Source organism: Nerophis lumbriciformis, linkage group LG05 (assembly GCF_033978685.3).
Source record: "Nerophis lumbriciformis linkage group LG05, RoL_Nlum_v2.1, whole genome shotgun sequence".
NCBI lineage: Eukaryota > Metazoa > Chordata > Actinopteri > Syngnathiformes > Syngnathidae > Nerophis > Nerophis lumbriciformis.
In genome coordinates, this window is record NC_084552.2 from 3,035,001 (window position 1) to 3,062,500 (window position 27,500).

The window sequence follows — 27,500 nt, forward strand, 5'->3', positions numbered from 1 at the left end:
ATCTTTTTGTCAATAGTAGAATGTAGGTCAGCGAGGCGATAAACGAGGCGGACGGCAGCTGCGGAGAGGTGAGGAACGGGCGCTCGCCGCGGCCGAGCATCAATCTAATTCGGCGGCGGCGAGCGTGCCTCACGCACAAACAACAACACACACAAACGTTAATAAACTGGCAACACATTCACCCGTTCAGCAGTTAAACTTCATAGGAAGTGAGCGTGTGCCCCACTTTGCAAGTGTACGATACTGCAAACATGATGTACTTCAGAGTAGTCAGCGGATGTTTTGTGTTGAGACTGTGGAGGTGGGGGGGCGTGGCCTGCGGACCTGCAGCGAAACGGGGGTGTGCCAGGACCGGCTTGGAGATCAGCGACATGACAACGGGGCGGTATAGCTCGGTTGGTAGAGTGGCCGTGCCATCAACCTGAGGGTTGCAGGTTCGATCCTTCCGCTTCCGCCATCCTAGTCACTGCTGTTGTGTCCTTGGGCGAGACACTTTACCCACCTGCTCCCAGTGCATCCATGTCCATCCATCCATCCATCTTCTTCCGCTTATCCGAGGTCGGGTCGCGGGGGCAGCAGCCTAAGCAGGGAAGCCCAGACTTCCCTCTCCCCAGCCACTTCGTCCAGCTCTTCCTGTGGGACCCCGAGGCGTTCCCAGGCCAGCCGGGAGACATAGTCTTCCCAACGTGTCCTGGGTCTTCCCCGCGGCCTCCTACCGGTCGGACGTGCCCTAAACACCTCCCTAGGGAGGCGTTCGGGTGGCATCCTGACCAGATGCCCGAACCACCTCATCTGGCTCCTCTCCATGTGGAGGAGCAGCGGCTTTACTTTGAGCTCCCCCCGGATTGCAGAGCTTCTCACCCTATCTCTAAGGGAGAGCCCCGCCACCCGGCGTAGGAAACTCATTTCGGCCGCTTGTACCCGTGATCTTGTCCTTTCGGTCATAACCCAAAGCTCATGACCATAGGTGAGGATGGGAACGTAGATCGACCGGTAAATTGAGAACTTTGCCTTCCGGCTCAGCTCCTTCTTCACCACAACGGATCGATACAGCGTCCGCATTACTGAAGACGCCGCACCTATCCGCCTGTCGATCTCACGATCCACTCTTCCCTCACTCGTGAACAAGACTCCGAGGTACTTGAACTCCTCCACTTGGGGCAAGATCTCCTCCCCAACCCGGAGATGGCACTCCACCCTTTTCCGGGCGAGAACCATGGACTCGGACTTGGAGGTGCTGATTCTCATCCCAGTCGCTTCACACTCGGCTGCGAACCGATCCAGTGAGAGCTGAAGATCCTGGCCAGATGAAGCCATCAGGACCACATCATCTGCAAAAAGCAGAGACCTAATCCTGCAGCCACCAAACCGGATCCCCTCAACGCCTTGACTGCGCCTAGAAATTCTGTCCATAAAAGTTATGAACAGAATCGGTGACAAAGGGCAGCCTTGGCGGAGTCCAACCCTCACTGGAAACGTGTCCGACTTACTGCCGGCAATGCGGACCAAGCTCTGGCACTGATCATACAGGGAGCGGACTGCCACAATCAGACAGTCCGATACCCCATACTCTCTGAGCACTCCCACAGGACTTCCCGAGGGACACGGTCGAATGCCTTCTCCAAGTCCACAAAACACATGTAGACTGGTTGGGCAAACTCCCATGCACCCTCAAGGACCCTGCCGAGAGTATAGAGCTGGTCCACAGTTCCACGACCAGGCCGGAAACCACACTGTTCCTCCTGAATCCGAGGTTCGACTAATCCGGTGTAGCCTCCTCTCCAGTACACCTGAATAGACCTTACCGGGAAGGCTGAGGAGTGTGATCCCACGATAGTTAGAACACACCCTCCGGTTCCCCCTTCTTAAAGAGAGGAACCACCACCCCGGTCTGCCAATCCAGAGGTACCGCCCCCGATGTCCACGCGATGCTGCAGAGTCTTGTCAACCAAGACAGCCCCACAGCATCCAGAGCCTTAAGGAACTCCGGGCGGATCTCATCTACCCCCGGGGCCTTGCCACCGAGGAGCTTTTTAACTACATATACATATATATATACATATATATATGTATATACACAATTTCTCAACTCATATGGAAACGGGGTTTGTATTTGTGTTTTGTGTAACAGGGATTTTGTTTCCAAAATGTGTAACTCTGACATCTAATGCTCGGACTTGCAACTTAATTTCATAATAAAATGTGATAATAAAACAAATGTTGCATTAAAAAAATAGATTTTACCATCAAAAACAATTAATATCTACTTACAAAAAAACGGGTACCGGTAAGGATTCCCAAGTACCGGGTGTTGGTCGCCATGCCTACACTGACTAGTCGACTGTTAATTTGCATAAAAAGGCTTACTGGAATGTGAGGGCTGTACATAACGTACATACATTTGTTTCTGAGCACATGTCGCCGAGCAGTAACGTCGCTCAATCAGCGCTCTCATTATCTCGCCAGCGTGACTTCTTAATAAGGTCACGCTCCACCTACTGAAAATAGTTCCCTCCTTTTGAGCTTTCTTCAGGTGCAAAGTGCAGTTAATTAACACGGCAGGCAGGGAGAGGCGCGCTCGCTCTTAATTGGAAGGAGAAAGCCGGTGGAAAATAAAGCGCACGCTTAATTCAATTAAAAGAGCCGTAATGGCTTTGGCTGTCAGGCCTGAGGATCCTTTTGTTTGCCGGCTTTGTCGGATCCGCCTCGGCCTCGGTTTTTTTTTTTGGCGAGTCGGTCGGCAAAAAAAGGTGGAGACGCTTACTTGGATTTCCAGCTGCTGGACCACCTGCATCTGGACCCGACACTGGGCTGTGCTGCGGTCATCCAGGGCGTGCTCGTTGTTGAGGTGCCTGCAAGAACACGCACAGTCAGCAAATATTGGGGGCAATCAACGTCCTCTGAAGTGGACGTTTGGGTTTTGCACAACAGGAACATTTGTATTTGAAATGTGGAAAAAAGAGACAAAAATGGAGGTTTTACACATGAAAAGAAGCAAACCCCGTCCTCTATTGTCCTCTGAAGTGGACATTTGGGTTTTGCATAACACGGCATGTTTTCATGTGTGACCAAAGATGCAGGGCAACACATGTCCACTACAGAGGACGAGAGGATAACCTCCTCCTCCTCAAGCGAAAGTGATCCACCCGAGAACCAGCGTCCACTGTAGTGGACATTTGTGTTTCGCTTAATAAGGTAATTTTTTTTTACCGAAATGTGTAATTTTGACAAAAGAACTAGAGTAAATGTCCACTGCAGAGGACGCTGGAGTAGTAAGAGGTTATCTTCCCTAGAACCAGCGTCCACTATAGTGGACATTTGTGTTTCTCATTAAAATGTTATTTTACCCGAAATGTGTAATTCTCACAAAATAAATAGTTAAAACAAATTCCCACTGCAGTGGACGCTGGGGGAGAAGGTTATCTTCCTGAGAACCAGCGTCCACTGTAGTGGACATTTGGGTTTCTCATAATAAGGTTATTTTACCCGAAATGTGTAATTCTCACAAAATAAATAGAGTTAAAACCAATGTCCACTGCAGTGGACGCTGGGGGATATGGTTATCCTCCTGAGAACCAGCGTCCACTGTAGTGGACATTTGTGTTTCTCATAATAAGGTTATTTTACCCGTAATTTGTAATTCTCACAAAATAAATAGAGTTAAAACAAATTCCCACTACAGTGGACGCTGGGGGAGAAGGTTATCCTCCTGAGAACCAGCGTCCACTGTAGTGGACATTTGTGTTTCGCATAATAAAGTAATTTTTTTTACCGAAATGTGTAATTTTGACAAAAGAACTGGAGCAAATGTCCACTGCAGAGGACGCTGGAGGACTAGGAGGTTATCTTCCCTAGAACCAGCGTCCACTGTAGTGGACTTTTGGGTTTCTCATAATAAGGTTATTTTACCCGAAATGTGTAATTCTCACAAAATAAATAGGTAAAAAAAATTCCCACTGCAGTGGACGCTGGGGGAAAAGGTTATCTTCCTGAGAACCAGCGTCCACTGGAGTGGACATTTGTGTTTCTCATTATAAGGTTATTTTACCCGAAATGTGTAATTCTCACAAAATAAATAGAGTTAAAACAAATTCCCACTACAGTGGACGCTGGGGGAGAAGGTTATCCTCCTGAGAACCAGCGTCCACTGTAGTGGACATTTGTGTTTCGCATAATAAGGTAATTTTTTTTACCTAAATGTGTAATTTTGACAAAAGAACTAGAGCAAATGTCCACTGCAGAGGACGCTGGAGGAGTGGGAGGTTATCTTCCCTAGAACCAGCGTCCACTGTAGTGGACATTTGTGTTTCTCATAATAAGGTTATTTTACCCGAAATGTGTAATTCTCACAAAATAAATAGAGTTAAAACAAATTCCCACTACAGTGGACGCTGGGGGAGAAGGTTATCCTCCTGAGAACCAGCGTCCATTGTAGTGGACATTTGTGTTTCGCATAATAAGGTAATTTTTTTTACCTAAATGTGTAATTTTGACAAAAGAACTAGAGCAAATGTCCACTGCAGAGGACGCTGGAGCAGTAAGTGGTTATCTTCCCTAGAACCAGCGTCCACTGTAGTGGACATTTGTGTTTCTCATAATAAGGTTATTTTACCCGAAATGTGTAATTCTCACAAAATAAATAGAGTTAAAACAAATTCCCACTACAGTGGACGCTGGGGGAGATGGTTATCCTCCTGAGAACCAGCGTCCACTGTAGTGGACATTTGTGTTTCGCTGAACAAGGTAATTTTTACCGAAATGTGTAATTTTGACAAAAGAACTAGAGCAAATGTCCACTGCAGAGGACGCTGGAGGAGTAGGACGTTATCTTCCCTAGAACCAGCGTCCACTGTAGTGGACATTTGTGTTTCTCATAATAAGGTTATTTTACCCGAAATGTGTAATTCTCACAAAATAAATAGAGTTAAAACAAATTCCCACTGCAGTGGACGCTGGGGGAGAAGGTTATCCTCCTGAGAACCAGCGTCCACTGTAGTGGACATTTGTGTTTCGCATAATAAGGTATTTTTTTTAACCTAAATGTGTAATTTTGACGAAGGAACTAGAGCAAATGTCCACTGCAGAGGACGCTGGAGGAGTAGGACGTTATCTTCCCTAGAACCAGCGTCCACTGTAGTGGACATTTGTGTTTCACTGAAGGATATTTTTTTCCTGAAATGTGTAATTCTGACAAAAGAAATAGAGCAACAACTAATGTCCACTGCAGAGGACACTGGAGGAGGAGGTTATCCTTCCTAAAACCAGTGTTCACTGTAGTGGACATTTGTGTTTCGCTGAACCAGGTAATTTTTTACCGAAATGTGTAATTTTGACAAAAGAACTAGAGCAAATGTCCACTGCAGAGGACGCTGGAGGAGTAGGAGGTTATCTTCCCTAGAACCAGCGTCCACTGTAGTGGACATTTGTGTTTCTCATAATAAGGTTATTTTACCCGAAATGTGTAATTCTCACAAAATAAATAGTTAAAACAAATTCCCACTACAGTGGACGCTGGGGGAGAAGGTTATCCTCCTGAGAACCAGCGTCCACTGTAGTGGACATTTGTGTTTCGGTAAACAATTACCTTACTAAGCGAAACAAGGTTATTTTTCCCGAAATGTGTAATTCTCACAAAATAGTAAAAACAAATGTCCACTGCAGAGGACGCTGGAAGAGTCTAGGGAAGATAATAATAATAATAATAATAATAATAATAATAATAATGGAATAGATTTTATATCGCGCTTTTCTATTATTAGATACTAACCTCTTACTCCTCCAGCGTCCTCTGCAGTGGACATTTGTTTAAACTCTATTTATTTTGTCAAAATTACCCATTTTGGGTAAAATAACCTTATTATGAGAAACACAAATGTCCACTGCAGAGGACGCTGGTTCTCGGGAAGATAAACTCTTACTCCTCCAGCGTCCTCTGCAGTGGACATTTGCTCTAGTTCTTTTGTCAAAATTACACATTTCGGGAAAAAATTACCTTATTAAGCGAAACTCAAAAGTCCACTGCAGTGGACACTGTTTCTAGGGAGGATAACCTCCTCCTCCAATGTCCTCTGCAGTGGACATTTGTTTTCACTATTTTGTGAGAATTACACATTTTGGGAAAAACAACCATTTTATGAGAAACACAAATGTCCACTACAGTGGACGCTGGTTCTTGGGAGGATAACCTCCTCCTCCAATGTCCTCTGCAGTGGACATTTGTTTTTACTATTTTGTGAGGATTACACATTTCGGGAAAAATAACCTTTTTATGAGAAACACAAATGTCTACTACAGTGGACGCTGGAGGAGAAGGAGGTTATCCTCCCGAGAATCAGCGTCCACTGCAGTGGACATTTGCTCTAGTTCTTTTGTCAAAATTACACATTTCGGGAAACAATTACCTTATTAAGCGATACAAGGTTATTTTACCCGAAATGGGTAATTATGACAAAATAAATAGAGTTAAAACAAATGTCCACTGCAGAGGACGCTGGAGGAGTCTCGGGAAGATAACCTCTTACTCCTCCAGCGTCCTCTAGTTCTTTTGTCAAAATTACACATTTCGGGAAAAACTTACTTTATCAAGCGAAACACAAATGTCCACTGCAGAGGACGCTGGAGGAGGAGGTTATCCTTCCTAGAACCAGCGTCCACTGCAGTGGACATTTGATTTAACTCTATTTATTTCGTCAAAATTACCCATTTTGGGTAAAATAACCTTATTATGAGAAACACAAATGTCCACTACAGTAGACGCTGGTTCTAGGGAAGATAACCGCTTACTCCTCCAGCGTCCTCTGCAGTGGACATTTGCTCTAGTTCTTTTGTCAAAATTACACATTTCGGGAAAAAATTACCTTATTAAGCGAAACACAAATGTCCACTGCAGTGGACGCTGGAGGAGGAGGTTATCCTTCCTCGAACCAGCGTCTACTGCAGTGGACATTTGTTTTAACTCTACATATTTCGTCAAAATTACCCATTTTGGGTAAAATAACCTTATTATGAGAAACACAAATGTCCACTATAGTGGACGCTGGTTCGAGGGAAGTTAACCGCTTACTCCTCCAGCGTCCTCTGCAGTGGACATTTGTTGAAACTCTATTTATTTCGTCAAAATTACCCATTTTGGGTAAAATAGCTTTATTATGAGAAACACAAATGTCCACTACAGTGGACGCTGGTTCTAGGGAAGATAACCTCTTACTCCTCCAGCGTCCTCTGCAGTGGACATTTGCTCTAGTTCTTTTGTCAAAATTACACATTTCGGGAAAAAATTACTTTATTAAGCGAAACACAAATGTCCACTGCAGTGGACGCTGGTTATCTGGAGGATAACTTTCTCCTCCAGCGTCCTCTGTAGTGGACATTTGTTTTTTCTCTATTTCTTTTGTCAGAATTACACATTTCGGGGAAAAAAATAACCTTATTATCTCACTTCTCTCTGAAGCGCTTTGAGTGTATAAAAGCGCTATATAAAACTAATCCATTATTATTATTATTATTATTATTATTATTATTATGTGTAACACAATTGTCCAGTACAGTGGACACTGGTTCTATGGAGCATAACCACCTTTTCCAGCATTTAATGCAGTGGACATTTGTTTTTGCTCTATTTCTTCTGTCAGAATTACACATTTCGGTAAATGTCCAGTACAGTGGACGCTGGTTCTAGGGACGATAACCTACTACTCTATCGTCCTCTGCAGTGGACATTTGTGTTTCTCATAAAAATGTTATTTTTCCCAAAATGTGTAATTCTCACAAAATAGTAAAAACAATTGTCCACTACAGAGGACAGCGGAGGAGAAAGTTATCCTCCCAAGAACCAGCGTCCACTGTAGTGGACATTTGTGTTTCTCATAAAATGGTTGTTTTTCACGAGATGTGTAATTCTCACAAAATAGTAAAAACAAATGTCCACTGCAGAGGACATTGGAGGAGGAGGTTATCCTCCCTGGAACCAGCGTCCACTGCAGTGGACATTTGTGTTTCGCTTGATAAAGTAATTTTTTCCAGAAAGGTGTAATTTTGACAAAAGAACTAGAGCAAATGTCCACTGCAGAGGACGCTGGAGGAGTAAGGGGTTATCTTCCCTAGAACCAGCGTCCACTGTAGTGGACATTTGTGTTTCTCATAATAAGGTTATTTTACCCAAAATGGGTAATTTTGACAAAATAAATAGAGTTAAAACAAATGTCCACTGCAGTAGACGCTGGTTGGAGGAAGGATAACCTCCACCTCCAGCGTCCTCTGCAGTGGACATTTGACATTTGCTCTGGTTTTTTTGTCAAAATTACACATTTCGGGAAAAAAATTCCCTTATTAAGCGAAACACAAATGTCCACTGCAGTGGACGCTGGAGGAGGAGGTTATCCTTCCTCGAACCAGCGTCCACTGCAGTGGACATTTGTTTTTGCTCTATTTCTTTTGTCAGAACTACACATTTCAGGAAAAAATAGACTTCAGTGAAACACAAATGTCCACTCCAGTGGACACTGGTTCTTGGGAGGATAACTTTCTCCTCCGCTGTCCTCTGTAGTAGACAATTGTTTTTACTATTTTGTGAGAATTACACATTTCGGGAAAAATAACCTTTTTATGAGAAACACAAATGTCCACTACAGTGGACGCTGGAGGTGGAGGTTATCCTTCCTAGAACCAGCGTCCACTGCAGTGGACATTTTCTCTAGTTCTTTTGTCAAAATTACACATTTCGGGAAAAAATTACCTTATTAAGCGAAACACAAAAGTCCACTGCAGTGGACGCTGGTTCTAGGGAGGATAACTTTCTCCTCCGCTGTCCTCTGCAGTGGACAATTGTTTTTACTATTTTGTGAGAATTACACATTTCGGGAAAAATAACCTTTTTATGAGAAACACAAATGTCCACTACAGTGGACGCTGGAGGTGGAGGTTATCCCTCCTAGAACCAGCGTCCACTGCAGTGGACATTTGCTCTAGTTCTTTTGTCAAAATTACACATTTCGGGAAAAAATTACCTTATTAAGCGAAACACAAAAGTCCACTGCAGAGGACGCTGGAGGAGGAGGTTATCCTTCCTCGAACCAGCGTCTACTGCAGTGGACATTTGTTTAACTCTACTTATTTCGTCAAAATTACCCATTTTGGGTAAAATAACCTTATTATGAGAAACACAAATGTCCACTACAGTGGACACTGGTTCTCAGGAAGATAACCTCTTACTCCTCCAGCGTCCCCTGCAGTGGACATTTGTTTTAACTCTATTAATTTTGTCAGAATTACACATTTCGGGTAAAATATCCTTATTAGGGCAAACACAAATGTCCACTACAGTGGACGCTGGTTCTAGGGAAGATCACCTCTTACTCCTCCAGCGTCCTCTGCAGTTCTTTTGTCAAAATTACACATTTCGGGAAAAAATTACCTTATTAAGCGAAACTCAAATGTCCACTGCAGTGGACGCTGGAGGAGGAGGTTATCCTTCCTCGAACCAGCGTCCACTGCAGTGGACATTTGTTTTAACTCTACTTATTTCGTCAAAATTACCCATTTTGGGTAAAATAACCTTATTATGAGAAACACAAATGTCCACTACAGTGGACGCTGGTTCTAGGGAGGATAACTTTCTCCTCCGCTGTCCTCTGTAGTTGACAATTGTTTTTACTATTTTGTCAGAATGACACATTTCGGTTAAAATAACCTTATTATGGTAAACACAAATGTCCACTACAGTGGACGCTGGAGGAGAAGGAGGTTATCCTCCCGAGAACCAGCGTCCACTGCAGTGGACATTTGTGTTTCGCTTGATAAAGTAATTTTTTCCAGAAAGGTGTAATTTTGACAAAAGAACTAGAGCAAATGTCCACTGCAGAGGACGCTGGAGGAGTAAGAGGTTATCTTCCCTAGAACCAGCGTCCACTGTAGTGGACATTTGTGTTTCTCATAATAAGGTTATTTTACCCAAAATGGGTAATTTTGACAAAATAAATAGAGTTAAAACAAATGTCCACTGCAGTAGACGCTGGTTGGAGGAAGGATAACCTCCACCTCCAGCGTCCTCTGCAGTGGACATTTGACATTTGCTCTAGTTCTTTTGTCAAAATTACACATTTCGGGAAAAAATTCCCTTATTAAGCGAAACACAAATGTCCACTGCAGAGGACGCTGGAGGAGGAGGTTATCCTTCCTACAACCAGCGTCCACTGCAGTGGACATTTGTTTTTGCTCTATTTCTTTTGTCAGAACTACACATTTCAGGAAAAAATAGACTTCAGTGAAACACAAATGTCCACTACAGTGGACGCTGGTTCTAGGGAGGATAACTTTCTCCTCCGCTGTCCTCTGCAGTGGACAATTGTTTTTACTATTTTGTGAGAATTACACATTTCGGGAAAAATAACCTTTTTATGAGAAACACAAATGTCCACTACAGTGGACGCTGGAGGTGGAGGTTATCCTTCCTAGAACCAGCGTCCACTGCAGTGGACATTTTCTCTAGTTCTTTTGTCAAAATTACACATTTCGGGAAAAAATTACCTTATTAAGCGAATCACAAAAGTCCACTGCAGTGGACGCTGGTTCTAGGGAGGATAACTTTCTCCTCCGCTGTCCTCTGCAGTGGACAATTGTTTTTACTATTTTGTGAGAATTACACATTTCGGGAAAAATAACCTTTTTATGAGAAACACAAATGTCCACTACAGTGGACGCTGGAGGTGGAGGTTATCCCTCCTAGAACCAGCGTCCACTGCAGTGGACATTTGCTCTAGTTCTTTTGTCAAAATTACACATTTCGGGAAAAATTACCTTATTAAACAAAACACAAATATCCACTGCAGTGGACGCTGGAGGTGGAGGTTATCCTTCCTAGAACCAGCGTCCACTGCAGTGGACATTTGCTCTCGTTCTTTGGTCAAAATTACACATTTCGGGAAAAAATTACCTTATTAAGCGAAACACAAATGTCCACTGCAGAGGACGCTGGAGGAGGAGGTTATCCTTCCTCGAACCAGCGTCTACTGCAGTGGACATTTGTGTTTCGCTTAATAAGGTATTTTTTTCCCGAAATGTGTAATTTTGACAAAAGAACTAGAGCAAATGTCCACTGCAGAGGACGCTGGAGGAGTAAGAGGTTATCTTCCCTAGAACCAGCGTCCACTATAGTGGACATTTGTGTTTCTCATAATAAGGTTATTTTACCCAAAATGGGTAATTTTGACGAAATAAATAGAGTTAAAACAAATGTCCACTGCAGTAGACGCTGGTTGGAGGAAGGATAACCTCCACCTCCAGCGTCCTCTGCAGTGGACATTTGCTCTAGTTCTTTTGTCAAAATTACACATTTCGGGAAAAAATTCCCTTATTAAGCGAAACACAAATGTCCACTGCAGTGGACGCTGGAGGAGGAGGTTATCCTTCCTAGAACCAGCGTCCACTGCAGTGGACATTTGTTTTTGCTCTATTTCTTTTGTCAGAACTACACATTTCAGGAAAAAATAGACTTCAGTGAAACACAAATGTCCACTACAGTGGACGCTGGTTCTAGGGAGGATAACTTTCTCCTCCGCTGTCCTCTGCAGTGGACAATTGTTTTTCTATTTTGTGAGAATTACACATTTCGGGAAAAATAACCTTTTTATGAGAAACACAAATGTCCACTACAGTGGACGCTGGAGGTGGAGGTTATCCTTCCTAGAACCAGCGTCCACTGCAGTGGACATTTTCTCTAGTTCTTTTGTCAAAATTACACATTTCGGGAAAAAATTACCTTATTAAGCGAAACACAAAAGTCCACTGCAGTGGACACTGGTTCTAGGGAGGACACATTTCTCCTCCGCTGTCCTCTGTAGTTGACAATTGTTTTTACTTTTTTGTCCACTACAGTGGACGCTGGAGGAGAAGGAGGTTATCCTCCCGAGAACCAGCGTCCACTGCAGTGGACATTTGCTCTAGTTATTTGGTCAAAATTACACATTTTGGGAAAAAATTCCCTTATTAAGCGAAACACAAATGTCCACTGCAGAGGACGCTGGAGGAGGAGGTTATCCTTCCTAGAACCAGCGTCTACTGCAGTGGACATTTGTTTTAACTCTACTTATTTCGTCAAAATTACCCATTTTGGGTAAAATAACCTTATTATGAGAAACACAAATGTCCACTGCAGTGGACACTGGTTCTCAGGAAGATAACCTCTTACTCCTCCAGCGTCCTCTGCAGTGGACATTTGTTTTAACTCTATTAATTTTGTCAGAATTACACATTTCGGGTAAAATATCCTTATTAGGGCAAACACAAATGTCCACCACAGTGGACGCTGGTTCTAGGGAAGATCACCTCTTACTCCTCCAGCGTCCTCTGCAGTAGACATTTATTTTAACTCTATTTATTATGTCAAAATTACCCATTTTGAGTAAAATAACCTTATTATGAGAAACACAAATGTCCACTGCAGTGGACACTGGTTCTCAGGAAGATAACCTCTTACTCCTCCAGCGTCCTCTGCAGTGGACATTTGCTCTAGTTCTTTTGTCAAAATTACACATTTCGGGAAAAAAATACTTTATTAAGCGAAACACAAATGTCCACTACAGAGGACGCAGGAGGAGGAGGTTATCCTTCCTAGAACCAGCGTCCACTGCAGTGGACATTTGTTTTAACTCTACTTATTTCGTCAAAATTACCCATTTTGGGTAAAATAACCTTATTATGAGAAACACAAATGTCCACTACAGTGGACACTGGTTCTCAGGAAGATAACCTCTTACTCCTCCAGCGTCCTCTGCAGTGGACATTTGCTCTAGTTCTTTTGTCAAAATTACACATTTCTGGAAAAAAATACTTTATCAAGCGAAACACAAATGTCCACTACAGAGGACGCTGGAGGAGGAGGTTATCCTTCCTAGAACCAGCGTCCACTGCAGTGGACATTTGTGTTTCGCTTAATAAGGTAATTTTTTACACATTTCGGGAAAAATAACCTTTTTATGAGAAACACAAATGTCCACTGCAGTGGACGCTGGAGGAGAAGGAGGTTATCCTCCAGAGAACAAGCGTCCACTGCAGTGGACATTTGCGCTAGTTCTTTTGTCAAAATGACACATTTCGGGAAAAAATTACCTTATTAAGCGAAACACAAATGTCCACTGCAGTGGACGCTGGAGGAGGAGGTTATCCTTCCTCGAACCAGCGTCCACTGCAGTGGACATTTGTTTTAACTCTATTTATTTTGTCAAAATTACCCATTTTGGGTAAAATAACCTTATTATGAGAAACACAAATGTCCACTATAGTGGACGCTGGTTCTAGGGAAGATAACCGCTTACTCCTCCAGCGTCCTCTGCAGTGGACATTTGCTCTAGTTCTTTTGTCAAAATTACACATTTCTGGAAAAAATTACTTTATCAAGCGAAACACAAATGTCCACTGCAGAGGACGCTGGAGGTGGAGGTTATCCTTCCTAGAACCAGCGTCTACTGCAGTGGACATTTGTTTTAACTCTATTTATTTTGTCAAAATTACCCATTTTGGGTAAAATAACCTTATTATGAGAAACACAAATGTCCACTATAGTGGACGCTGGTTCTAGGGAAGATAACCGCTTACTCCTCCAGCGTCCTCTGCAGTGGACATTTGCTCTAGTTCTTTTGTCAAAATTACACATTTCGGGAAAAATTACCTTATTAAACAAAACACAAATGTCCACTGCAGTGGACGCTGGAGGAGGAGGATATCCTTACTCGAACCAGCGTCCACTGCAGTGGACATTTGCTCTAGTTCTTTTGTCAAAATTACACATTTCGGGAAACAATTACCTTATTAAGCGAAACACAAATGTCCACTGCAGTGGACGCTGGAGGTGGAGGTTATCCTTCCTCGAACCAGCGTCCACTGCAGTGGACATTTGTTTTTGCTCTATTTCCTCTGCCACAATGACACATTTTGGAAGAGAAATATCCGAGACGATAACCTCCTCCTACCCAAACGGCGGTCGGTAACCAAAGCGCGGTTATTACGGTGTCATAGTCGGGGGGAGTTATCTTTGGGCATTGTTCCGCTGTGAAACCAGCTAATTAGAAGCAACATGGCGGCGTGTGGCGCCCGTGTTTAACATGACAATAGCTTCCTAGACGGCTAAAAAAGGAGCTAGCTCAGCGCAACGGCAAAACAATGCGCGCAATTTAACACCGGGCAACATTTTGACACACAAAAGCATCTCCTCCAACTTGCCTCATTAGAGGAAAGAGACAGCCCGGACAGTCAACCAGGGGGTTTTTTTGTCGCCATTGTAGAAGACAAAAGCGCCATCAAGACAGACCTTTAATCCCCACGTAAGGCGCGCGTGCAAATATGGCGCCCCAATAAAAAGAGGGGTTTGAAGTGTTGTACAGTAATGAGCCGCTACCCCAATGATCATCGCTGACAAAACTCACAAAGGCGGCTTTGAGTCGGGATGCTCGGGGAAATGCCAAAGCCGCCACTTTATTACGTGCACTAATTATAGGTTAGCTTGCAGAGTGATCATTTAGGCACAAATAGTGCCTGGCTATCACTTCACGCCAGTAAGCTGGCATTCGGGAGGGCGGGGGGGGGGGGGGGGGGGGGGGGATAAAAGGACGCATGAGGGAGTACTCCTGCACCCGCATGCCTAATTGCTGTTTCAGGATGCAGGCCGGGCCTTCCATTAATCATTTAATCACGTCCCTCGCAGGATGAGGGGAACTAATGTTGCAAATACCCTTTTCATTCCACTGCCCATAATGCTATCTTATGCACTTGATGTATGGCGCGTGTCAGGAATTACAGCTGCTTGAGCGAGGGAGGAGGACGCTGCAAAGGATGCAGGAGGAGAGGAGGAGAGAGGGGGGCTTTTTTGGGCGGGTTTTTGGGGTTGTGTCTGCAGTGTCTTCTTGCACACACACACACACACACACACACCTTCTGCTGGCGGCCAGTTAGCGAGGCGATTACAGGGAGATTACTACATGCGTTTATGAAATATTCAAATGGCAGCGTGTCCTACTGTGCATTAATAATTCCACAAGACGGAGGAAGAAGGTGGCAGACACGAAAAATAGAAAAATAAAAAAATAAAAATTTAAAAGGACGCACCTCATTCGTCGACATGTTCTCCCGACAAAAAGTTGGAGTGAGACGTCGTTGTTTACAAACATGTCACTTCTACCTTATTTTCTGACTGACAGATATACAGTGTGTATTCGCGGGTAAGGGTTAATAATCATACCTTTGTGTGAATTGGTGAGGAATGAAGTGATGAATAAAGTTAATAATGAGTTACTTTTGATGAAAATATTCGCGAACATTTTGAAAATAGTAAAAAATTTAAAAATTAAAAGTGCTATATAAATCTAATCCATTTATATTATTATTATTATTATTATTATTATTATTATTATTATTATTATTATTATTATTATTATTATTATTATTATGTGTAACACAATTGTCCAGTACAGTGGACGCTGGTTCTATGTAGGATAACCACCTTTTCCAAAATTACATATTTCGGGGAAAAAAATTACCTTATATAAGCAAAACACAAATGTCCACTGCAGTGGACGCTGGTTCTATGGAGGATAACCACCTTTTCCAAAATTACATATTTCGGGGAAAAAAATGACCTTATATAAGCAAAACACAAATGTCCACTGCAGTGGACGCTGGTTCTATGGAGGATAACCACCTTTTCCAAAATTACCCATTTCGGGGGAAAAAAATACCTTATTAAGCGAAACACAAATGTCCACTGCAGTGGACGCTGGTTCTGTGGAGGATAACCACCTTTTCCAAAATTACACATTTCGGGGGAAAAAATTACCTTATTAAGCGAAACACAAATGTCCACTGCAGTGGACGCTGGTTCTATGGAAGATAACCACCTTTTCCAAAATTACATATTTCGGGGAAAAAAATGACCTTATTAAGCAAAACACAAATGTCCACTGCAGTGGACGCTGGTTCTCAGGAGGATAACCTTCTCTTCCAGCGTCCTCTGCAGTGGACATTGGTTTTAACTCTATTTATTTTGTCAGGATTACCCATTTTGGGTAAAATAACCCTATTATGAGAAACACAAATGTCCACTACAGTGGACGCTGGTTTGAGGGAAGATGTGCACTGCAGGAGTAAGAGGTTATCTTCCCGAGAACCAGCGTCCACTGTAGTGGACATTTGTGTTTCTCATAATAAGGTTATTTTACCCAAAATGGGTAATCCTGACAAAATAAATAGAGTTAAAACAAATGTCCACTGCAGAGGACGCTGGAAGAGAAGGTTATCCTCCATCGAACCAGTGTCCACTCCAGTGGACATTTGCTCCAGTTCTTTTGTCAAAACAACACATTTCGGTAAAAAAATGACCTTATTAAGCGAAACACAAATGTCCACTGCAGTGGACGCTGGTTCTATGGAGGATAACCACCTTTTCCAAAATTACACATTTCGGGAAAAACATTTCCTTATTAAGCGAAACTGAAATGTCCACTGCAGTGGACGCTGGTTCTATGGAGGATAACCACCTTTTCCAAAATTACACATTTCGGGGGAAAAAATTACGCAGTGTCTTCTTGCACACACACACACACACACACACACACACACACACACACACACACACACACACACACACACACACACACACACACACACACACACACACACACACACACACACACTTTCTGCTGGCGGCCAGTTAGCGAGGCGATTACAGGGAGATTACTACATGCGTTTATGAAATATTCAAATGGCAGCGTGTCCTACTGTGCATTAATAATTCCACAAGACGGAGGAAGAAGGTGGCAGAGACGAAAAAAAATAAAAATAATAATAATAATTAAAGCTGCAAGCAGCGTTGTTCGGGCCCGCGTATTTGGCAGGTGCTAGTCCTAAGTGTCCCAATACTTTTGTCTACTTGTAGTCTGAAGTGTCCCAAGACTTTTGTCTAGTGTACCTACCTTGTCTGCATTGTGTGGGCACGTTGGTGCTTCCTGCTTTTAAGCAGCCATCTTAAAAAAACAGCATTGCAGCAGCATCAGCGCAGCGGGTCTTTGAAGGGTCATAAAATCAAAACCGGAGCAGTTAATTAAAAAGCGCTTCTGTTGTTGTAATCACAAGGGTTCAATGTCTCTCCTGTGTTAGTTTGAAGGCGAAACGACAAACGCGCTCAGAGGAGTTCGTTTTTGAAGGAAGGTGACTGGTTTTTACAAAAAAAAAATTTTTGAAGGGGGAATAGCAAACTTCCTGTTGATTTTTGCTGGGGGTAGTCAATTTATGAAATGTAGGTCTAAGTGAGACCTACGGAGAGGTTTTTGTTTCATGTCTCTCCGACCTTCCCAGTGGGAGTAACAGGCAGTTTTGTAATTTCTTTCTTCCGAGGAGCAGTTTTTTATCAGTTTTAATCAAAAATTGCTGTAGAGCACAATTTTTGGATTTGGGGTTAGGTTTTTTCATTAGATCACAGTTTTAGCCAGTCCTGATGTGTGTGTTCAGTTTGGTGAGTTGTGAAGCATGTTAAGGGGGTCAAATTACAGCTCAAAGAGGCAAAAGTGACTGTTTTTAGTACTTTTTTGTCTTGAAGGGGGAATTGCCAACTTCCTGTTGATTTTAGCCCGAAGACATACAATTATGAGAACTAGGTCTAAGTCAGACCTACATAGAGGTTTTTGTTTCATGTCTCTCCGACCTTCCTAGTGGGAGTTACAGGCAGTCTGTTTTTTTTTTTCCCCTAGGGGGCGCTAGAGCACATTTTAGATTTTTGCGGTTCGTTTTTTTTATTAAAAGACAATTTTCGCAGGTCCTGATGAGTGGGTCAAATATGGTGAGTTTTGAAGCATGTTAAGTGGGTCAAATTAGTGCTCAAAGAGGCGGCGGAAGAATAATAATAATTAAAGCTGCAAGCAGCGTTGTTCGGGCCCGCGTATTTGGCAGGTGCTAGTCCTAAGTGTCCCAATACTTTTGTCTACTTTTAGTCTGAAGTGTCCCAAGACTTTTGTCTACTTTTAGTCTGAAGTGTCCCAAGACTTTTGTCTAGTGTACCTACCTTGTCTGCATTGTGTGGGCACGTTGGTGCTTCCTGCTTTTAAGCAGCCATCTTGAAAAAACAGCATTGCAGCAGCATCAGCGCAGCGGGTCTTTGAAGGGTCATAAAATCAAAACCGGAGCAGTTAATTAAAAAGCGCTTCTGTTGTTGTATTCACAAGGGTTCAATGTCTCTCCTGTGTTATTTTGAAGGCGAAACGACAAACGCGCTCAGAGGAGTTCGTTTTTGAAGGAAGGTGACAGGTTTTGACAAAAAATGTGTTTTGAAGGGGGAATAGCAAACTTCCTGTTGATTTTTGCTGGGGGTAGTCAATTTATGAAATGTAGGTCTAAGTGAGACCTACGGAGAGGTTTTTGTTTCATGTCTATCCGACCTTCCCAGTGGGAGTTACAGGCAGTTTTGTAATTTTTTTGTTCCGAGGAGCAGTTTTTTATCAGTTTTATTCAAAAATTGCTGTAGAGCGCAATTTTTGAATTTGGGGTTAGGTTTTTTTATTACAGCACAGTTTTTGCTAGTCCTGATGTGTGTGTTCAGTTTGGTGAGTTTTGAAGCATGTTAAGGGGGTCAAATTACAGCGCAAAGAGGCAAAAGTGACAGATTTTAGTACTTTTTTGTCTTGAAGGGGGAATTGCCAACTTCCTGGTGATTTTAGCCCGAAGACATACAATTATGAGAACTAGGTCTAAGTCAGACCTACATAGAGGTTTTTGTTTCATGTCTCTGCGACCTTCCTAGTGGGAGTTACAGGCAGTCTGTTTTTTTTTTTTCCTAGGGGGCGCTAGAGCGCAATTTTGATTTTTGGGGTTCGGTTTTTTTATCAAAAGACAATTTTCGCAGGTCCTGATGAGTGTGTCAAATTTGGTGAGTTTTGAAGCATGTTGAGTGGGTCAAATTAGTGCTCGAAGAGGCGGCGGAAGAAAAAAAAAGAATAATAATAATAAAACCTTAGAATAACAATAGGTCCTTATGTCCCATTGCATAAGGACTCCCTGTGGGAGTCCTTTTGCAATGGGCCATGGCGGGCCCTAATAAAGAATAATAAAACCTTAGAATAACAATAGGTCCTTATGTCCCATTGCATAAGGACTCCCTGTGGGAGTCCTTTTGCAATGGGCCATTGCGGGCCCTAATAAAGAATAATAAAACCTTAGAATAACAATAGGTCCTTATGTCCCATTGCATAAGGACTCCCTGTGGGAGTCCTTTTGCAATGGGCCACTGCGGGCCCTAATTAAAAAGGACGCACCTCATTCGTCGACATGTACCCCCGACAAAAAGTTGGAGTGAGACGTCGTTGTTTACAAACATGTCACTTCTGCCTTATATCCTGATTGGGCCCTCCAAATATACAGTGTGTATTCGCGGGAAAGGGTTAATAACAGAGGTGGGTAGTAACGCGCTACATTTACTCCGTTACATCTACTTGAGTAACTTTTGGGATAAATTGTACTTCTAAGAGTAGTTTTAATGCAACATACTTTTACTTTTACTTGAGTATATTTATAGAGAAGAAACGCTACTTTTACTCCGCTACTTTTATCTACATTCAGCTCGCTACTCGCTACTAATTTTTATCGATCTGTTAATGCACGCTTTGTTTGTTTTGGTCTGTCAGACAGACCTTCATAGTGCCTGCGTTTCAACAAATACAGTCACTGGTGACGTTCACTCCGTTCCACCAATCAGATGCAGTCACTGGTGACGTTGGACCAATCAAACAGAGCCAGGCGGTCACATGACCTGACTTAAACAAGTTGAAAAACTTATTGGGGTGTTACCATTTAGTGGTCAATTGTACGGAATATATACTGTACTGTGTAATCTACTAATAAAAGTTTCAATCAATCAATCAAAAGTGTGAAGGAAAAAAAGACCCTTTTTTATTTCATCCCGTCAAAAGCCTAAAGACTGACTGCACAGTTCCTGTCTTCACACTAAAAGTGCCGCTCCATCGCGCATGCGCTTTCAAAACAAGAGTCTCCGAAAGCCAGCGCAAACAAGCTAGCAAGCTACGGAGTTTGCCGCCAATGTATTTCTTGTAAAGTGTATAAAAACTAATATGGAAGTTGGACAAATAAGATGCCAAAAACCAACCACTTTCATGTGGTATTAGACAGAAAGGAGGAACTTTTTTTCTCCTCCATTTGAAAACGTGGACGTTATCATCACTACTGTCTGATTACAATCAATGCAAGTCATCAGAATCAGGTAATACACCAACTTATATTCTTGTCTTCATGAAAGAAAGGAATCTATATGTGTTAAACATGCATGTATATTCATTAAAACACCTTTAACATGTAAACAAAAACGGCAAAATAAATAAATATAAATGATATACTGTATATATATATATATATGTGTGTGTATATATATATATATATATATATATATATATATATATATATATATATATATGTATATATATATATATAAATGTGTGTGTATATATATATATATGTGTGTGTATATGTATATATATATATATATCTATATATATATATATATACATACATATATATATATATATATATGAATGATATGTGTGTGTATGTTACTCATCAGTTACTCAGTACTTGAGTAGTTTTTTCCCAACATACTTTTTACTTTTACTCAAGTAAATATTTGGGTGACTACTCCTTACTTTTACTTGAGTAATAAATCTCTAAAGTAACAGTACTCTTACTTGAGTACAATTTCTGGCTACTCTACCCACCTCTGGTTAATAATCATACCTTTGTGTGAATTGGTGAGGAATGAAGTGATAAAGTTATTAAAAAAGAGGTACTTTTGATGAAAATATTTGCAAGCATTTTGAAAATAATGATAAATTGGTAATAACCTGATGAATAAAAAGTCAATAAAGTGGTAGCGTGGGACGTTAAATGTGAAAATAATCATATATTTTAATAAATTGGGAACTAAAAAAGTGATAAAGTTAATAAAGTGGTACGTCAGAACACCTTTGATTAAAATATTCGCCAAAAATGTGAAAATAATAATATATTTTAATAAATTGATGATAAAGTAATAAATAAAAAGTCAATAAAGTGGTAGCGTGGGACATTAAATGTGAAAATAATCATATATTTTAATAAATTGGTAACAAATAAAGTGATAAAGTTAATAAAGTGGTACGTCAGAACACCTTTGATTAAAATATTCGCCAAAAATGTGAAAATTATAGTATATTTTAATAAATTGATGATAAAGTAATAAATAAAAAGTCAATAAAGCGGTAGCGTGGGACGTTAAATGTGAAAATAATCATATATTTTAATAAATTGGGAACTAATAAAGTGATGAAGTTAATAAAGTGGTACGTCAGAACACCTTTGATTAAAATATTCGCCAAAAATGTGAAAATAATAGTATATTTTAATAAATTGATGATAAAGTAATAAATAAAAAGTCAATAAAGTGGTAGCGTGGGACGTTAAATGTGAAAATAATCATATATTTTAATAAATTGGGAACTAAAAAAATGATAAAGTTAATAAAGTGGTACGTCAGAACACCTTTGATTAAAATATTCGCCAAAAATGTGAAAATAATAGTATATTTTAATAAATTGATGATAAAGTAATAAATAAAAAGTCAATAAAGTGGTAGCGTGGGACGTTAAATGTGAAAATAATCATATATTTGAATAAATTGGGAACTAATAAAGTGATAAAGTTAATAAAGTGGTACGTCAGTGCACTTTTGATTAAAATATTTGCCAAAAATGTGAAAATAATAATATATTTTAATAAATTGATGATAAAGTAATAAATAACAAGTCAATAAAGTGGCACCATGGGACACTATTGGTGAAAATATTTGCCAAAATTGTGAAAATAATACAACATTTTAATAAATTGTTAACAAATAAGGCGATTGAAGTGGTACCTCGGAGCACTTTTAATTTAAAAAATTGTCAAAATAATGAAAATAAGATATTTCAATAAATTGGAATTAAAAAGTGATAAATACAGCTGATAAAGTGCTTTCTTAGGACACTTTTGATTAAAATATTTGCCAAAATAAAATAAAAAAATAGAAATGTTAATAAATTGGTCATAAATAAAGTCAATAAAGTGGTACCGCGGTACACTTGATGAAAATATTTTCCAAAATTGTGAAAATAAGAAAGAGTTTTACTGAATTGGTAATAAAGGTAGTAAATAGTAATACATTTTAATGAACTGTAACGGGGTTGAGGTGGGCAGGGTTGGGGTGGGTGGGGGTAGGGGGTAGCGTCCCGGGAAGAGTTAGTACTGCAAGGGATTCTGGGTATTTGTTCTGTTGTGTTTATGTTGTGTTACGGTGCGGATGTCCTCCCGAAATGTGTTTGTCATTCTTGTTTGGTGTGGGTTCACAGTGTGGCGCATATTTGTAACAGTGTTAAAGTTGTTTATACGGCCACCCTCAGTGTGACCTGTATGGCTGTTCACCAGGTATGCTTGCATTCACTTGTGTGTGTCAAAAGCCGTAGATATTATGTGACTTGGCTGGCACGCAAAGGCAGTGCCTTCAAGGTTTATTGGCGCTCTGTACTTCTCCCTACGTCCGTGTACACAGCGGCGTTTTAAAAAGTCATACATTTTACTTCTCGAAACCGATACTGATAATTTCCGATATTACATTTTAAAGCATTTAACGGCCGATAATATCGGCAGTTCGATATTATCGGACATCCCTAACAACAACTATAAGCCAGTCAAGATCCGGCTCCCTTCCAAGAGCCATAAATCGCATCCATATACGAAGCACAAGTGTGAGTGTTTATTGGGCGGGAAAAAGAGCCAGAAAAGCTAACAAGCTGCATTTTTACGCACGATGAACTCCATGGGGCTGAGGTTGCTGAGGTAGTTAAAAAGCTCCTCGGTGGCAAGGCCCCGGGGGTGGATGAGATCCGCCCGGAGTTCCTAAAGGCTCTGGATGCTGTGGGGCTGTCTTGGTTGACAAGACTCTGCAGCATCGCGTGGACATTGGGGACAGTACCTCTGGATTGGCAGACCGGGGTGATGGTTCCTCTCTTTAAGAAGGGGAACCGGAGGGTGTGTTCTAACTATCGTGGGATCACACTCCTCAGCCTTCCCGGTAAGGTCTATTCAGGTGTACTGGAGAGGAGGCTACGCCGGATAGTCGAACCTCGGATTCAGGAGGAACAGTGTGGTTTCCGTCCTGGTCGTGGAACTGTGGACCAGCTCTATACTCTCGGCAGGGTCCTTGAGGGTGCATGGGAGTTTGCCCAACCAATCTACATGTGTTTTGTGGACTTGGAGAAGGCATTCGACCGTGTCCCTTGAGAAGTCCTGTGAGGAGTGCTCAGAGAGTATGGGGTATTGGACTGTCTGATTGTGGCAGTCCGCTCCCTGTATGATCAGTGCCAGAGCTTGGTCCGCATTGCCGGTAGTAAGTCGGACACGTTTCCAGTGAGGGTTGAACTCCGCCAAGGCTACCCTTTGTCACCAATTCTGTTCATAACTTTTATGGACAGAATTTCTAGGCGCAGTCAAGGCGTTGAGGGGATCTGGTTTGGTGGCTGCAGGATTAGGTCTCTGCTTTTTGCAGATGATGTGGTCCTGATGGCTTCATCTGGCCAGGATCTTCAGCTCTCACTGGATCGGTTCGCAGCTGAGTGTGAAGCGACTGGGATGAGAACCAGCACCTCCAAGTCCGAGTCCATGGTTCTCGCCCGGAAAAGGGTGGAGTGCCATCTCCGGGTTGGGGAGGAGATCTTGCCCCAAGTGGAGGAGTTCAAGTACCTCGGAGTCTTGTTCACGAGTGAGGGAAGAGTGGATCGTGAGATCGACAGGCGGATCGGTGCGGCGTCTTCAGTAATGCGGACGCTGTATCGGTCCGTTGTGGTGAAGAAGGAGCTGAGCCGGAAGGCAAAGCTCTCAATTTACCGGTCGATCTACGTTCCCATCCTCACCTATGGTCATGAGCTTTGGGTTATGACCGAAAGGACAAGATCACGGGTACAAGCGGCCGAAATGAGTTTCCTCCGCCGGGTGGCGGGGCTCTCCCTTAGAGATAGGGTGAGAAGCTCTGCTATCCGGGAGGAGCTCAAAGTAAAGCCGCTGCTCCTCCACATGGAGAGGAGCCAGATGAGGTGGTTCGGGCATCTGGTCAAGGTTTCCACCCGAACGCCTACCTAGGGAGGTGTTTAGGGCACGTCCGACCGGTAGGAGGCCGCGGGGAAGACCCAGGACACGTTGGGAAGACTATGTCTCCCGGCTGGCCTGGGAACGCCTCGGGGTCCCACAGGAAGAGCTGGACGAAGTGGCTGGGGAGAGGGAAGTCTGGGCTTCCCTGCTTAGGCTGCTGCCCCCGCGACCCGACCTCGGATAAGCGGAAGTAGATGGATGGATGGATGGAACTCCATGGGATTGAAGCGAGTCACTTTTTTGACTTGGATGCGTTTATGCAGGTGGAGGCCTTCACGCATGAGGAGGCAAGCTGCTGCAGGATTATCATACATCAGTACAGGAGACATCCTATATGCTCACCGGATATATCGCGGAGGTAGCTTAGCGGGTTATTTGGGAGTAAAAAAACAAAAGAAAAAAAACCCCCGACAGGTCAGAGGCCCAACTAAGCTTGCAAAGTGATGCGAGCGGGAGAAGCGGAAGGCAGGAAGTTGAAAGGTTGCGACAAAACAGAAGCGCTGGAGTCAGAGGCTGGTTTTGGTACAGGCTGCACATGAAAACAGGCGCCAACAAAGGAGGCGGGCTCGTCATCCGGAACAAAGATGGCTGCTCGGCGGCATGCCTCGAAGCGGTGATTGTCACACACACACACACACACACACACACACAAAGTCCTTTCATGTTTTTCCCAGAGATGCCACAACACAAGCGGCGTTTTTAAAAACAGGGTTACATAAAGCGGGCGTCAAGATTCAGATGACAGTTTCCGTGTCGCGAGCTGGGTGCGGGTTACGGGTGTGACAGCGGCGGCGGCGGCGGCGCGTTTAGTCGTCTTTTGTTGTGCCGAGGAAGCATGTCACCGGCAGCGTTTCTAATCGCTCCTCTGTGTTCTTTTTTTTTTGGCGGCTGGCGAGCCCCCGACGAGCTCTCTGTGGCGCTAAAAGATGTAGCCGCGTTAGCCGCGTACACTTGTGGGTCGGTGCTCTGTGTCACGTGCGGGGGGGGGGGAGGGTCGCAGCTTGCTGCAAGTTGCGACCCCCCCGGGATGCGGACGGACCACTCTGGACAGGACGTCCAGGTAGGAACTGTCATGACTTGGTCTTGGGTGTGTGCTTTTCCGGGATGCAACGGAAAGACCAACTCAGTGGCCTAGTGGTTAGAGTGTCCGCCCTGAGATCGGTAGGTTGTGGGTTCAAACCCCGGCCGAGTCATACCAAAGACTATAAAAATGGGACCCATTACCTCCCTGCTTGACACTCAGTATCAAGGGTTGGAATTGGGGGTTAAATCACCAAAAATGATTCCCGGGCGCGGCCACCGCTGCTGCCCACTGCTCCCCTCACCTCCCAGGGGGTGATCAAGGGTGATGGGTTAAATGCAGAGAATAATTTCGCCACACCTAGTGTGTGTGTGTGACAATCATTGGTACTTTAACTTTAACTTTTAACTTTAAAGTTGGGGAATGGAGGTACTTGATTTATTTATATTTATCAAAAAAAAAAAGGAATAAACGAAAGCGCGCACAGTGGCGGAGAATAAACTATGAAACCAAAAGACTATAGCAAAAAATACAAATGAAAAGCACGCACAGTGGCGGAGAACAAACTATGAAAAACAAAAAGACTATAAACATGGAACAAAAACTTACTTTGACAAGGGACATGAAGCAGGATCATAGAGGAATGGACAGAGCATAAATGTGGTGTGAGGTCGTCAGGACGAACAACAGAAAATGAATGAACTTAAATGCTATGGACATGATTAGTGAAAGCAGGTGCGTGACTCAAACCAGGTGCGTGACGTGACAGGTGAAAACTAATGGTTGCTATGGTGACAAAAAAGAGTGCACAATGAGTCCAAACGTGGAACAGGTGAAACTAATGGGGTAATCATGGAAACAAGACAAGGGAGTGAAAAGACAGAAACTAAAGAGCCCTATAACTAAACAAAAACATGACTTAACACAAAACATGATTACACAGACATGACAGGAACATGATTTATTCATACTTGCCAACCCTCCCGAATTTTCCGGGAGACTCCAGAATTTCAGTGCCCCTCAGGAAAATCTCCCGGGGCAACTATTCTCACGAATTTCTCCCGATTTACACCCGGACAACAATATTGGGGGCGTGCCTTAGACAAGGTAGGTACACTAGACAAAAGTATTGGGACACTTAGGACTAACACTAGGCAAAAGTATTGGGACATTTATAGACTACAAGTTGACAAAAGTATTGGGACGCCGTGGACTAACACTTCACAAAAGTATTGGGACACTTATAGACTACAAGTAGACAAAAGTATTGGGACACTTATAGACTACAAGTAGACAAAAGTATTGGGACACTTATAGACTACAAGTAGACAAAAGTATTGGGACACTTAGGACTAACACTAGGTACAAGTATTGGGACACTTATAGACTACAAGTAGACAAAAGTATTGGGACACTTAGGACGACCACTAGACAAAAGTATCGGGACACTTAGGACTACAACTGGACAAAAGTATTGGAACACTTAGGACTACCACTAGACAAAAGTATTGGGACACTTAGGACTACAACTGGACAAAAGTATTGGGACACTTAGGACGAAAACTGGACAAAAGTATTGGGACACTTAGGACTAACACTAGGTACAAGTATTGGGACACTTATAGACTACAAGTAGACAAAAGTATTGGGACACTTAGGACTACCACTGGACAAAAGCATTGGGACACTTAGGACTAAAACTTGACAAAAGTATTGGGACACTTAGAACTAAAACTTGACAAAAGTATTGGGACACTTAGGACTAAAACTTGAGAAAAGTATTGGGACACTTAGAACTAAAACTTGACAAAAGTATTGGGACACTTAGGACTACCACTAGACAAAAGTATTGGGACACTTAGGACTACAACTGGACAAAAGTATTAGGACACTTGGGACTAAAACTTGACAAAAGTATTGGGACACTTGGGACTAAAACTTGACAAAAGTATTGGGACACTTAGGACTAACACTAGGTACAAGTATTGGGACACTTATAGACTACAAGTAGACAAAAGTATTGGGACACTTATAGACTACAAGTAGACAAAAGTATTGGGACACTTAGGACTACCACTGGACAAAAGTATTGGGACACTTAGGACTAAAACTTGACAAAAGTATTGGGACACTTAGAACTAAAACTTGACAAAAGTATTGGGACACTTAGGACTACCACTAGACAAAAGTATTGGGACACTTAGGACTACAACTGGACAAAAGAATTGGGACACTTAGGACAAAAACTGGACACAAGTATTGGGACACTTGGGACTAA

The 27,500-nt window shown here is 42.5% G+C and overlaps 1 protein-coding gene across 1 annotated transcript in view; it reads right to left on the minus strand.

The window, feature by feature from the left end:
- Nucleotides 1–27,500, minus strand: part of foxp2 (forkhead box P2) — a 476,912-nt gene that overhangs the window by 69,696 nt on the left and 379,716 nt on the right. Inside the window, exon 11 of the mRNA XM_061961406.1 lies at nt 2,765–2,852. Coding sequence (XP_061817390.1) covers nt 2,765–2,852 — 88 coding nt within the window. The remainder of the gene's footprint in view (nt 1–2,764; nt 2,853–27,500) is intronic.